Raw genomic sequence first — 15,724 nt, 5'->3', positions numbered from 1 at the left:
ACACACACACACACACACACACACACACACACACACGGATGCACACATGCATGCACACTAACACTACACTACTACACAGAGAAACCCCACAGCTGCTCCCATCCTCTCTGAACCCTATAGGCCAATGAAATGTTCAGAAAGAGAGACATTACAAGGCAGTCATGAACAAAGCAGCAGGGCTCTCCAGACAGAAAGACACTACATCTGCACCTGGAGTAGTTCTTCTAAGCAAGGTCATATTCATTAGGCACCAAACAGAAGAAAATAGACTGAAACAGGGTGTGACTACTCGTTTTCGTTGCAAAAGGTTTTGCTACGGTGTGCCCTAATTAATAGGACCCAACAGAGAGACGGTGCAGCAGGAGCTCCATAGGGATTACATCCACCACTGACCCCTCTGGTTCTGATTGGCCCCACAGCTCTCTCTGCTCTCCACAGGCTTTGCTCTCTCTCTGTCAGGGACAGGTCACTGATAGGGGAATTACACACATTTTTAGCTATTTTTATCTACTGGCTATAGGTTGAGAGGTTTTCTCTGTTTTCTACACTAAGGATTTAGGCTATAGAGAATCTCATGCATGAAAAACAGACTGGTCAGGTGTGTTACAGAGGAACTTTTATTTTCTTACTTTGCAGTACAAACGATTATGTAGACCTCATAGGACCATGGGAACAGATTACTTTTCAACAAAAGGCTTAGAAATGTTTACATCCGGTGTCATGTACTTTAATCTTATATYATTATATAAGTGTATGTTTGGCCCAAGACTTTAATCTTGCCATCAAATCATCCAAAGGAAAGCCAATCCTCAACCCTTCTCCCCTTCTGTAGTCCCAGAGATGGATCTGTCCGTGTGTGGCGAGGCAGACAGCAGCATCAACGCTCTGTGCAGCCAGATCAACCATTCCTTCACCAGGCCTTCTGAGGAACTCTTCTCCAACCCCACCCCCAACGGCCTGCCAGCCTGCACTGTGCCCCCAGCCATCCCCCCTCCCCCCGCCCCCCTGCAAGGTAACTCATTGAATACCTTATCAGTCTCTCTCTATGAGCTCTAGTCTGTCTTAACATGTAGTGTACAGGTCAACTCCAACTTTGTATTCGGAATGTGTTTGTATTGCGTTTGTATTGTGTTTCTAATGTACATTTAAGTCATTTAGCAGACGCTCTTATCCAGAGCGACTTACAAATTGGTGCATTCACCTTATGATATCCAGTGGAACAATTTGTATTGCGTTTGTAATGCATTTGTATTGCGTTTGTATTACGTTTGTGTTGTGTTTGTATTTGTAATGTTTCTAATGCTGWATTGCTTGTAAGGCTGATTTGCCTGTGAAGTGTCAGTTATCTCTAGGCCGGGATTCAGCCTGTGATGTGCTATAGTGCAGGTCACTATACAGCCGTCAATGCAGCTTTTTAAAGGCCTTTTACCCGATGTTTGTGGAGGTCATATTCATGGTAAATGTTGTGCATGTCGGCTCAACCCTTAAAAAGTTTGTTATATACGTATATGGCACGTCTTGCATTGAATCCCGGCCCTAATCAGAAAAGGCTGCGGAATAGGGTGTGTCCTCTGTGCTTGACATGGTAAAGCGGTAGAGAGATCCAGCAGCAGGGTTGATGTAACATGTGATTGACGTGTGGTTCTCTGCTTCTCTTCCACAGCCACGTCCTCCTGGGTGCAGGCGGAGCCCCCGGTCCAGTCCCCTCCACCGGTGGTCCACAGTGGGCACAGGAGGACGCCCTCCGAGGCTGAGCGCTGGCTGGAGGAGGTGGCCCAGGCCGTCAAGGCCCAGCAACAGACCCCCAACCTGCCCCCGCCACCCATCCAGCCCACCCCTGCCATTCCAGGGCCACCCATGTCAAGCGCACCTATGTCATGTGTGCCCCTAATGGGGGCATCCATGCCAGGGGTACCTGGCTCCCTGCCCACTTCCATGCAGCCCTTTCCCTTGGCGTTTGATGTCACTCCCGCACCTGTGGGCATGTATACCCAGCCACCCCTGCAGCCAGCGTTTGTACCCATGCAGGCCTACATGCCCGCCCTGGCCAACAGCATGACGTACTCCAACGCCAGTGTGCCTGTGGTGGGCATCACGCCTTCCCAGATGGTGGCTAATGTTTTCTGCACGGCAGGCGGCTCTACCGGCGGGCCTTCCATGGGCATGGGMTCAGGGCCTAAAATGGGCACGCTCAGCGGTGGGCATCRCCACTCTTTCTCCGGCCAGCCGGGCGGGTTCCCTATGCCACCCTTCGGAGCTCATCCCACCGTCAACGGCCTCCCCCACAACATTCCCACCTCCTCCCTCGCCACCATCACGCAGAACGGCACTAGCAGCAACGGTGGCAGTAGCAGCAGCTGGCCACCGGAGAGCGCACAGCTGGCCAACCCGCCCCCAGCCAATGCCCAGGAGGTTGATCGCTTCGAGGCAAAGTGGGCTGCGCTGGAGACCAAATCGCAACCCAAGGCGGCGCCCAACCCTTTCTCCAATGACTTGCAAAAGACCTTTGAGATCGAGCTTAAACTCGGTATTAACCCAGGTCAGGCCACTGCATAGACTATGATGATGCAGACCCCCAACCAGACTGAACTACTCCACTCCCCCACAGCCCCCTGCCCTAAATGCTTTCGCTACCCCCCTCTTAATTTTCTCCTCCTCTGTTGAGACTCCAGGATGTAAATTGGGTCTGAATGCAGGGGGGACATGATGACTGTGTATGGGGCTCCTCGCGATGCATTCCATGGGATTTCTAGCAATCATGTTCTGCGTGGGGATCTGTGGAAGACCCAGAGAAYATGGACACATCACAGGACACAGAGATTACGTTGATGTTACCCAAGCACAGCAAAGGCCCTGGTTGACTAGCCAATGACAYGACTCGGCGGTAGAGACCCCAAAGGAGGCGTCGACCAATAAGAGTGACAGTTTGACGGCCAAAATAGTTTTATTTATTATTTTTACTTAGATTTGAACCGTTATAGTTTTACTTATTTTTTTCTTCATCAGTGTTCAAAGGTTGTTTCTCCCTGTATTTATTTTGTGTGGAACTGGAAAGAGGAGGGAAATAACTAGCAACTGTAACTGGCAGCGGAGGGAGCAAAGAGAGGGAGTGAGTCATGAAACCAGAGGCTGGAAACGAGTGTAAATAGCATGCTTTTTTCACCCTCTATTTATTACCAATCCACGTATAACTGTCCAATTTGCTTTTCAACCCAAATGAGTCACTGTTAGCTAAATCACCATGGTGACCTAACACCTCTCTGTCCCAGTGCCACTCCACCTGCACGGCAGACACACTAGAACCCTAGAACATTCTGGAAAGAGTTCAAATGGTCCAAATAGTATGGCACATTCCAACGTGGTTGGTTGACTCGCGTTATAATCTGAAACAGGGTAGTAGTCACCCCCAGTACGAGTTTAGTCAGTCAACACTACGAGGGTCTATTTGGGAATGTTGAGCCTGATGTTCAAGAGAGGAGGGAGGCAAGGAGCTTGAGCACTTCGTAAGATAAAGATGGTGAGTTTGGGGCGAGGTCGGCATAGCTTTATTTGAGAGGAAGTTATGATGTTGTTTTGTCGCTGGGTTTGAAATAGCACCCTATTCCTACATAGGGCCTTGGTCAAAAGTAGTGCCTCCCACTGTGCACAGCCGTCAATTCAACGATGGTTCAACTTAATTTAATTGAAATGACGTGGATACAACGTTGATTCAACCAGTGTGTGCCCAGTGGGCTTGGTCAAGCTGCACTTCTGACATAGTGGGACTACAGTCAGTTTGTAGAGGCTTCTGGATCTGAGGCCATTGTGACAGGAAGACGTTATGGCACCTGCTGTGTGTGCTGAGTACCAGGCTGAGTAAAGATGCCTAGAGGAAGTGATGAGTCATTTACCACTTTAAACAGACAGAGGAAGGCATCCATCTTTGTAGAGGGAAAACAAAGACATGAAAGCGATACGGATAGTCGGGGGAGAGGGAAAGAAAACGGGAAGGTGAAAGGTAGACGGAGAGATCGAGGGCATACTTACGAGAATGAGATGAGGAAGTGGACTATTGAAGGGCTATGATGAACTGAGAAAAGATGAAAGAAGAAAAACGTTAAGTTAAACAGACTGGTTGTTTCATTCCTTTAAACTCCTTTCACTACTCCCAAACAAAGGTACTTCTGTTAGAATGATACTCACCATGCATTTAGAGCTCCATAGAAACAATACTTTACTGTTTGATTATATTCTCAAAAGAGGCAAGCATTTCCTTCCGTGACTTTAGTTTAAACACACAAAGACAATAAATGTGCAGTATACTTTAGCTACAATCCCATATCGGAATTTTAACCCATTTGGCAGGACTTCCATTGGCAGGTCAAGACGGGGCAAACGCATGTGCTTAGATGAGATGGTTTATGCTATTTGCCATTATAMTGCTTTATGTAYGATCYTGCCCCARACAACAKGAGTGTCTGGGAGTGAGACRGAGTGGGACCCAGGGGACCAGTGTTATTGAATGGACATCACAACTAGACAAACAGGCTCCATCCAGCCCGCTCTCCTGGTCATTAACTCCTTAGGACTCGGCCAATCAGGCTTTGCCATTTTCATGTGGTACAATACTGACTGACATCCATTTGCTTTCCCAAAGATATAAAGCAGTAGTGAGGAGCCATGCTTTTGCTTGTTTAGACAAATAGATTTTCTAGATTAATTCTCTCCCCGTCTTTTAAGAGAAAAGACATAGTCATTCATGAAATTGCTGTTTTTATTTAGTTAAATTACCCTTGTTTGCACGCCCTTTAAATTAAAATGTAGGTTAATTATGTTCAAAATAAGAACTAAATTACCTCTTAAACTTGATTGTAAACCACAGTGTAGTGATAACAAACTAGTGGAGTTTATTTTTATTCTTTATTTACTGAATTTTGTATTTAAACCTACATATTTGTATTGTAATTACATTGTACAAAGATAAATAAATAATATAATATTAAACTTGTGTTGGTGTCTGTGTTTTTTGCATTCTGTATCATGCTCGCCCTCCCTTTCTTCCAATGCAGGTCATGTACCTGTCTTATCCTTATCCTCATAAGATCTTTATCTTCACCAGTACTAATAGATCAAATGTATCTGCACCCTATGCCAACGGGGATGCATGTACCATTGGCATGTATATAGTCTACTTTTAAAGATGGTCAATAGTTGAACAGCACCAGTCATTAAATTCTGTGAATTCTCTCCATAGCTGTATTTTATATCTCAAACCTACTGTATGCCCTGAAAGTCATGGAGTGAAGCGTTGAAGAATTCTCTCTCATTGAACGCATTGACTACGCTTGCCAACTCTACCACTGTTCACAGGACTCGTAGAGCAGCCTTTCTCTAGTGTCTTGACAAAAGCTCAGGCCCCTAATGCGACCTGACAAGGCCCCTTTTCTTCCCCAAGGGCCATGAAAAAGAGGACAGCCACAGAACACTTGAGTCATTTCAGTAGTAACTCTCTCGTCATTGTCTTTCCCTTACTGCTTACTGCAGCGCTGAGGAAGAATTGGGACAACAGGAAACACAACAAAGACAGAGTTAGAATGAGGACAGGCCCCACTACTACAGAACAGTGCAAGGGAAATGGGTTGCCATGGACACAGCAGTGAAAGGGTAATTTATAAACATCCCAACACTGCCAGAGTAGGCAGAAAAAGCTCAGTACATATATACATTAAACTGCCATAAGGAAAGAATGTTGTTGGAAATAAAAAAGCAGACTAATGTGCTCACATAGGCCAAATCCTAGTGGTGTCTGTCTGGCCTGGGGAGAAGCTGTCATCTAAGACTCCTCACTGTTTCTATTATGGACATGCTGAACTGCAGGGCCCATATTCATAAAGCATATCAGAGTACCATTTTATTGTGTATTACTGCTGTTACTTTACCCCGATTCAATTTATGAGCTGGGTGCATAATCCCCTAAAGTCATTCTTTATAACAACCCCATACAAAATAAAAAACACATTTTTATCTGCTTTCAATCTGGTGCGTCACACAGTGCTGGTAAGTGTATGACGGCAGCATGTGATATCAGAATCGGAATCAGTAATTGTGTTTGTGTAATAGCGCTTACCCAGACATTGGAATGGACAGATAATACATTCACTGCTATTTGTTTCTAGTGTTTTAGGATTGGTGTATGGATACTGTGGCACATCTGTTTCCAGTTCACGTCTGTTAAATGTTGCTTTACCACCGTTAGAATAACGTTGGTAATTGCTATGGATGTGAAATGTAAGCGCTCGCACGTGACCTTTAAAGTCCTTGAGGTGAGGGAGGTGATTGATTTCATACGTTTCGACATTGATCAGTTCAGAGTCCATTGTTCTCTTCCCTGTCGCAGGCTGCTAATCACACATACAGTCATTCAACGATGGCATTTGAACAGATGAAAGGTGTATTTTAATATTTATTGTGTTTCTTGAAGAATCTTTTGTCTTCAGCATAAAAATTGTGGTTTGAAGCCCGATGGCTCCAAGCAACCTCAAAATGTCCAAACACACGGACACACACTCGGAAGGTATTCAGACCCCTTGACTTTTTCCACATTTTGTTATGTTACAGCCTTATTCTAAAATGGATTAAATAGTTTCCCCCCCCTCGTCAATCTACACACAATACCTGATAATTAACAAAGCAAAAACAGGTTTTTAGACATTTTTGCAAATATTCACATACTGCCGTTCAAAAGTTTGGGGTAAAGAAAAGCACATTTTTCGTCCATTAAAATAACATAAAATTGATCAGAAATACAGTGTATACATTGTTAATGTTGTAAATGACTATTGTAGCTGGAAACGGCAGATTTTTTATGGAATATCTACATAGGTGTACAGAGGCCATTTATCAGCAACCATCACTCCTGTGTTCCAATGGCACGTTGTGTTAGCTATCATCAGCATTTGTGGGTTCGATTACAGGCTCAAAATGGTCAGAAGCAGAGAACTTTCTTCTGAAACTTGTCAGCCTATTCTTGTCCTGAGAAATGTAGGCTATTCCATGTGAGAAATTGCCAAGAAACTGAAGATCTTGTACAACGGTGGGTACTACTCCCTTCACAGAACAGCGCAAACTGGCTCTAACCAGAATAGAAAGAGGAGTGGGAGGCCCCAGTGCACAACTGAGCAAGAGGACAAGTACATTAGAGTGCCATTTTGAGCCTGTAATCGAACCCACACATGCTGATGCTCCAGATACTCAACTAGTCGAAGGACAGTTTTATTGCTTCTTTAATCAGAACAACCATTTTCAGCTGTGCTAACATAATTGCAAAAGAGTTTTCTAATGATCAATTTATCATTTAAAATTATAAACTTGGATTAGCTAACACAACGTGCCATTGGAACACAGGAGTGATGGTTGCTGATAATGGCCCTCTGTACGCCTATGTAGATATTCCATAAAAAATCTGTCATTTTCTTCTACAATAGTCATTTACAACATTAACAATGTCTACACCGTATTTCTGATCAATATGATGTTATTTTAATGGACAAAAAATGTACTTTTCTTTCAAAAACAAGGACATTTCAGTGACCCCAAACTTTTGAATGTGTATAAAAAAAATAATAATCTGAAATATCACATTTACATAAGTATTCAGACCCTTTACTCAGTACTTTGTTGAAGGACCTTTGGCAGCGATTACAGCCTCGAGTCTTCTTGGGTATGATTCTACAAGCACACCTGCACTTGGGGAGTGTACCATTCGTCTCTGCAGATCCTCTCAAGCTCTGTCAGGTTGGATCGGGAGCATCGCTGCATAGCTATTTTCAGGTCTCTCCTGAAAAATAGTCCCTTTCGCTGAAAAACAAAAACATCCCCACAACATGATGCTGCCACCACCATGCTTCACCGTAGGGATGGTGCCAGGTTTCCTCCAGAAGTGATACTTGGCATTCAGGCCAAAGAGAATCTTGTTTCTTTTGGCAAACCCCAAGCGGGCTGTCATATCATGCCTTTTTACTGAGGAGTGGCTTCTGTCTGGCCACTCTATCATAAAAGCCTGATTGGTGGAGTACCCTTCCCTAGATCTGTGCCTCGACACAATCCTGTCTCAGAGCTCTACGGACAATTCCTTCCCCTCACGGCTTGGCTTTTGCTCTTTTGCACTGTGGGACCTTATATATTCCAAATCATGTCCAATCAATTGAATTTACCACAGGTGGACTCCAATCAAGTTGTAGATACATCTCAAGGATGATCAATGGAAACAGGATGCACCTGAGCTCAATTTCTAGTCTCATAGCAAAGGGTCTGAATTCTTTCAAGAGCCCGGACTTGAACCCGATCAAACATATCAGGAGAGACCCGAATACCTGTGCAGCAACACTCCCCATCCAACCTGACAGAGCTTGAGAGGATCTGCAGAGAAGAATGGGAGAAACTCCCCAAATACAGGTGTGCCAAGCTTGTAGCATCATACCCAAAAAGACTCAATAATGTAATCGCTGCCAAAGGTGCTTCAACAAAGTACTGAGTAGAATGTTTGAATACTTATGTCACGCCCTGACCTTAGTTCCTTTGTTATGTCTCTATTTTGGTTTGGACAGGGCGTGAGTTGGGGTGGGCATTCTATGTTTTGTTCTATGTTTTATATTTCTATGTGTTTGGCCGAGTGTGGTTCTCAATCAGAGACAGCTGTCTATCGTTGTCTCTGATTGAGAACCATACTTAGGTAGCCTCATCCCACCTGTGTTTTGTGGGTAGTTGTTTTCTGTTTTGTGTATTGCACCTTGCAGAACTGTTTGTTTGTCGTTTTTGTTCAAGTGTTCGTATTGATTAAAAGTATTATGAATACTTACCACGCTGCACCTTGGTCCTCTTCTCCTTCTCCCGACGACGTTCGTTACACTTATGTAAATGTAATATTTCAGAATTTCTAAAAACCTGTTTTTACTCTGTCATTATGGGATATTGTGTGTAGATTGATGAGGGCGAAAAAATATTTAATCACTTTTAGAATAAGGCTGTAATGTAACAAAATGTGGGAAAAAGTAATACTTTCCCGAATACACTGTATATACAAAAGTATGTGGACACCCCTTCAAATTAGTGCATTCAACTATTTCAGCCACACCTGTTGCTGACAGGTGTATAAAATCGAGCACACAGCCATGCAATCTCCAAAGACAACATTGGCAGTAGAGAGGCCTTACTGAAGGGCTCAGTAACTTTCAACGTGACACCGTCATAGGATGCCACCTTTCCAACAAGTCAGTTTGTCAGATTTCTGCCCTGCTAGAGCTGCTCCGGTCAACTGTAAGTGCTGTTATTGTGAAGTGGAAATGTTTAGGAACAACAATGGCTCAGCCGCGAAGTGGTAGGCCACATAAGCTCACAGACAGGACCACGAGTGCTGAAGCACGTAGCGCATACAAATCGTCTGTCCTCGGTTGCAACACTCACTACCGAGTTCCAAACTGCCTCTGGAAGCAACGTTAGCACAAGAACTGTTCGTCGGGGAGCTTCATGAAATGGGTTTCCATGGCCGAGCTGCCGTACACAAGCCTAAGATCACCATGTGCAATGCCAAGCTTCGGCTGGAGTTGTGTAAAGCTCACCGCCATTGGACTCTGGCGCAGTGGAAACGTGTTCTCTGGAGTGATGAATCACGTTTCACCATCTAGCAGTTCGACAGACGAATTTGGGTTTGGCGGATGCCAGGAGAACACTACCTGCCTGAATGCTTAGTGCCAACTGTAAAGTTTGGTGGAGGAGGAAAATTGGTCTGGGGCTGTTTTTCATGGTTCGGGCTAGGCACCTTAGTTCCAGTGAAGGGAAATCTTAATGCTACAGCATACAATGACATTCTAGACAATTCTGTGCTTCCAACTTTGTGGCAACAGTTTGGGGAAGGCTATTTCCTGTTTCAGCATGACAATGCCCACGTGCACAAAGTGAGGTCAATACAGAAATGGTTTGTTGAGATCGGTGTGGAAGAACTTGACTGGCCTGCACAGAGCCCTGACCTTAACCCCATCGAACACCTTTGGGATGAATTGGAACGCCGACTGCGAGCCAGGCCTAATCGACCAACATCAGTGCCCGACCTCACTAATGCTCCTGTGGCTGAATGGAGGCAAGTCCCTGCATCAATGTTCCAACCTCTACTGGAAAGCCTTCCCAGAAGAGTAGAGGCTTTTATAGCACCAAATGGGGACCAACTCCATATTAATATACATGATTTTGGAATGAGATGTTCGATGAGCAGGTGTCCACATACACTACATAACCAAATTTATCTAAACGCACGCATGCTTGCACATGCATGTATATGCACACACAACCATGCAAACGCATGCTTTCATGTGCATGCACCCACCCGCCCACACACACACACACACACACACACACACACACACACACACACACACACACACACACACACACAAAAGCTCACCATTCTAGAAGGTTGTTGATATTGTTTGACCTGTGAGGCTGTGGATACTCAGTGCTTTTTCCTCACCCCTCCCACTCTTTTCCCCGCCACTGTGTCCAGCCCTGGAGCTCTGACTGGCGCCTTGGCACTGCCCAACTGCACTGGAGCCACTTCATCCCCTGCCAGCTCCTACCGACCCCTGCCAGCAGCTGTCATTCATAAATAACAAGCCTGATAGCTGCCAGGGTGTCCCAGGGAGGGCATGATGCCCACATAGACTGCCCATAGACCAATATGGGTAGTCTACAGTATGTGGACATGACAATATGCATACAACTAACCTATATGTACCTGTTCCAATAGGGGACTATCGATTACGACCATAATTGGGAATAAGATAGAGACATACAGTACCAGTCAAAAGTTTGGACACACCTACTCATTCAAGCCTTTTTCGTTATTTTTTACTATTTTCTACATTGTAGAATAATAGTGAAGACATCAAAACTATGAAATAACACAAATGGAATCATGTAGTAACCAAAAAAATTGTGTTAAACAAATCAAAATATATTTTATAACCAGCATGGCTACCACAGCATTCTGCAGCAATACGCCATCCCATCTGGTTTGCGCTTAGTGGGACTATCCTCTGTTTTACAACAGGACAATGACCCAACACACTTCCAGGCTGTGTAAAGGCTATTTAACCAAGAAGGAGAGTGATGGAGTGCTGCATCAGATGACCTGGCCTCCACAATCACCCGACGTCAACCCAATTGAGATGGTTTGGGATGAGTTGGACCGCAGAGTGAAGAAAAGCAGCCAAGTGCTCAGCATGTGGGAACTCCTTCAAGACTGTTGGAAAAGCATTCCAGGTGAAGCTGGTTGTGAGAACGCCAAGAGTGTGCAAAGCTGTCAAGGCAAATGGTGGCTACTTTGAAGAATCTCAAATATAAAATATATTTTGATTTGTTTAACACTTTTTTGGTTACTACATGATTCCATCTGTGTTATTTCATAGTTGTAATGTCTTCACTATTATTCTACAATGTAGAAAATAGTAAAAATAAACTAAAACCCTTGAATCAGTAGGTATGTGCAATCTTTTGATTGGTACTGTACATAGTTGGAACAGTTGCCTATTACCTTTGAAACGTAATGCTTTCATTTTTCACCATCTTCATTGCAGTCCGAATCTGTGTACACAACAGATGCAATATATTATGCAATTGTTCAAAGCTCCTGTACAGTATGTGATGCAGTAAGGGTCATCTCTAGTGTGTTTAATCTGCAGTCCACCATCCTGATCTCATGTTGCCTGCTTCTACATGTGATTCATGTATTACAGTAAGCCAACATGGATAAATGTTGGTATGTACATCATCAAACGGTCATCATTCAAAACAGACAAGATTAAATTGAATTAACCATTTCTGTCAAAACCTACCATGGTTCAATGATATCAGTAGTTATGTAGGCCATAGTGGCTAGGCTGCCTACTTCAAGAAATCCCTGTCCAATCACTGTCACTTTGTCAGCCACTGCGTTTTGATGCTGCAGGCAGAGAATGACATTGCTATTGATGTACCTCCACCTAGTGGCAAGAAAGGATTATTGCGCATTACACAACTGATCCATTTGACCTTAGTCATTGTAGGAGCATCATCTAACGTAAGAATATTTTGTCCCATATCCTTCAGCATGTTGACTCTGTCTTAGAGTCTGTCTCATGTCAACCCATAGTCCCATTGATAAAAATGAAGTAGTTGGAGTAGGAATTGTAGCAGTGTGTGTTTTTGTGTACACGTGCATGACTACACATTTCATTTATCTCCTGTAATTATATAATATAGGCCCCATAACCTATCCATTATGCTCCAGAACTCACAAACCACAGTGGACCGGGCCTTCAGTGTGCTATGTCATGAATTTAATGGTTGGGTGGTGTTCTGGGGGCAGTTCACTGTGGCTGCGTTCACACAGGCAGCCCAATTCTGATCTTTTTTTAAACTAATGGATCTTTTGACCAATCAGATCAGTGTTGAAAAAGATCTGTGAGAAGTTCTGATGTGATTGGTCAAAAGATTAATTAGTGGAAAGAATTGAGCTGCCTGTGTAAACGTAGCCTTAGATCCCTGCTATCCTGCTCACTGAACCCTCCTACTAATCACAATGCCACAAATGGATTAGTAGAACAGAACCATACAGTGTGCTACAACTCAGGGGTCAATTCGAATTGAAGTCAGTGAATTCAGGAAGTGATTTTAATTCATATTAGTCCCTTTTTCAATTATTGAATTGGAATTTCAGTTTACTTTCTGAATTGACTTACTTCAATTCCAATTGACCTCAACCCTGCTACAATGCTAAACCTATGAGACAGTTTTTCCACATTTTGTTACGCTACAGCCTTATTCTAAAATGTATTAAATAGTTTTTTCCCCCTCATCAATCTCCACACAATACCCCATAATGACAAAGCAAAAACAGGTTTTTAGAAATATCACATTTACATAAGTATTCAAACATTCTACTCAGTACTTTGTAGCACCTTTGGCTGACATTACAGCATCGAGTCTTCTTGGGTATGACGCTACAAGCTTGGCAAACCTGTACTTGGGGAGTTTCTCACATTCTTCTCTGCAGATCCTCTCAAGCTCTGTCAAGCTGGATGGGGAGTGTTGCTGCACAGCTATTCAGGTCTCTCCAGAGATGTTTGATCGGGTTCAAGTCCGGGCTCTGGCTGGGACACAAGGACATGCAGGGACTTGTCCCGAATCCACTCCTGCGTTGTCTTGGCTGTGTGCCTAGGGTCATTCTCCTGTTGGAAAGTGAACCTCCTGAGCGCCCTGGAGCAGGTTTTCATCAAGGATCTCTCTGTACTTTGCACTGTTCATCTTTGCCTTGATCCTGACTAGTCTCCCAGTCGCTGAAAAACATCCCCACAGCATGATGCTGCCACCACAATGCTTCACTGTATGGATGGTGCCAGGTTTCCTCCAGACGTGACGCTTGCCATTCAGGCCAAAGAGTTCAATCTTGGTTTCATCAGACCAGATAATCTTGTTTCCCATGGTGAGGGTCTTTAGGTGCCTTTTGGCAAACTCCAAGCGGGCTGTCATGTATCTTTTACAGTGACTCCTGTCTGGCCACTCTACCATAAAGGCCTGATTGGTGGAGTGCTGCAGAGATGGTTGTAATTCTGGAAGGTTCTCCCATTGCCACAGAGGAACCATTGGGTTCTTGGTCACCTCCCTGACCAAGGCTCTTCTCCCCCGATTTCTCAGTTTGGCCGGGCGGCGAGCTCTAGGAAGAGTCTTGGTGGTTCCAAATTTCTTCCATTTAAGAATGATGGAGGCCAATGTGTTCTTGAGGACCTTCAATGCTGCAGAGATTTTTTGGTACCGTTCTCCAGATCTGTGCCTCGACACAATTCTGTCTCGGCACTCTACAGACAATTTCTTCGACTTCATGGCTTGGTTTTTGCTCTGACATGCACTGTCAACTGTGGGACCTTTATATAGACAGGTGTGTGCCTTCCAAAATCATGTCAATCAATTGAATTTACCACAGGTGGACTCCAATCAAGTTGTAGAAAAGTCTCAAGGATGATCAATGGAAACAGGATGCACCTGAGCTCAATTTCTAGTCTCATAGCAAAAGGTCTGAATACTTACATAAATATGGTATTTCTGTTGTATATTTTTTATAAATTTGCTAAAAAATGTAAAAACCTGTTTTCGCTTTGTCATTATAGGGTATTATGTGTAGATTGATGAGAGGAAACAATTATTTAATCCATATTAGAATAAGGCTGTAACGTAACAAAGTTCTGAATACTTTCTGAAGGCACTGTATACCTATCTGCCCTTGCTGTCTCTGCCTGGCCGGTTCCCCTCTCTCCACTGGGATTCTCTGCCTCTAACCCTATTACAGGGGCTGAGTCACTGGCTTACTGGTGCTCTTTCATGCCGTCCCTAGGAGGGGTGCGTCACTTGAGTTGGTTGAGTCACTGACGTGATCTTCCTGTCTGGGTTGGCACCCCCCCTTGGTTTGTGCCGTGGCGGAGATCTTTGTGGGCTATACTCGGCCTTGTCTCAGGATGGTAAGTTGTTGGTTGAAGATATCCCTCTAGTGGTGTGGGGGCTGTGCTTTGGCAAAGTGGGTGGGGTTATATCTTTCCTGTTTGGCCCTGTCCGGGGGTATCATCGGATGTGGCCACACTGTCTCAGCCTCCAGTATTTATGCTGCAGTAGTTTATGTGTCAGGGGGCTAGGGTCAGTTTGTTATATCTGGAGTACTTCTCCCGTCTTATCCGGTGTCCTGTGTGAATTTAAGTATGCTCTCTCTAATTCTCTCCTGCTCTCTTTCTTTCTCTCGGAGGACCTGAGCCCTAGGACCATGCGTCAGGACTACCTGGCATGATGACTCCTTGCTGTCCCCAGTCCACCTGGCCGTGCTGCGGCTCCAGTTTCAACTGTTCTGCCTGCGGCTATGGAACCCTGACCTGTTCACCGGACGTGCTACCTGTCCCAGACCTGCTGTTCTCAACTCTCTAGAGACCGCAGGAGCGGTAGAGATACTCTTAATGATCGGCTATGAAAAGCCAACTGACATTTACTCCTGAGGTGCTGACTTGCTGCACCCTCGATAACTACTGTGATTATTATTATTTGACCATGCTGGTCATTTATGAACATTTGAACATCTTGGCCATGTTCTGTTATAATCTCCACCCGGCACTGCCAGGACAGGACTGGCCACCCCTCATAGCCTGGTTCCTCTCTAGGATTCTTCCTAGCCACCGTGCTTCTACACCTGCATTGCTTGCTGTTTGGGGTTTTAGGCTGTTTCTGTACAGCACTTTGAGATATCAGCCGATGTACGAAGGGCTATATAAATAAATTTGATTTGATCTGTAAGCTACTTTATATTCATAATCAATCTATCGCTCATTTCCTGTTTATGTCTCAGCATTACATGGGAATTGTGGGTAATAATGTGTTCCTTCCATGAAGGAGGCATGTTTTCCACAAGGGGCATGAAACTCCTCATGGAATGGGCCAAATCCATTTATATACTGTAATTGGTCTGATTCAAGGAAATGGTTGTCATTTCATGGCTCTTAGTCTGATTACCACCCTGTTTTCTCTGAGACACCTACACAGAAAAACAGACCAATCACCTTCACATGACCTTGGTCTTTCAGGAACTAGCCAATCTGTGGAATAAAATAGAGCGATGGTCCAGGGCGCTCCGTCAACAGAACCTCCACCTATGTTCCCAGGTCAGTACTTATACTTTCGC

General features: G+C 44.4%; 1 protein-coding gene across 1 annotated transcript in view; it reads left to right on the top strand.

Moving 5' to 3' along the window:
- The window catches only part of LOC111949899 (numb-like protein), a 72,149-nt gene extending 67,162 nt beyond the window's left edge, over positions 1-4,987 (top strand). Inside the window, exons 7-8 of the mRNA XM_023967233.2 lie at positions 833-1,012; positions 1,664-4,987. Coding sequence (XP_023823001.2) covers positions 833-1,012; positions 1,664-2,556 — 1,073 coding nt within the window. The 3' untranslated portion in view covers positions 2,557-4,987. The remainder of the gene's footprint in view (positions 1-832; positions 1,013-1,663) is intronic.
- The last annotated feature ends 10,737 nt before the right edge of the window (positions 4,988-15,724 follow it).

This window comes from Salvelinus sp. IW2-2015, linkage group LG22, assembly GCF_002910315.2.
Source record: "Salvelinus sp. IW2-2015 linkage group LG22, ASM291031v2, whole genome shotgun sequence".
Taxonomy (NCBI): domain Eukaryota; kingdom Metazoa; phylum Chordata; class Actinopteri; order Salmoniformes; family Salmonidae; genus Salvelinus; species Salvelinus sp. IW2-2015.
Note: the sequence above shows the minus strand (reverse complement) of the source record. Positions and strands in the feature narration are given on the sequence as shown.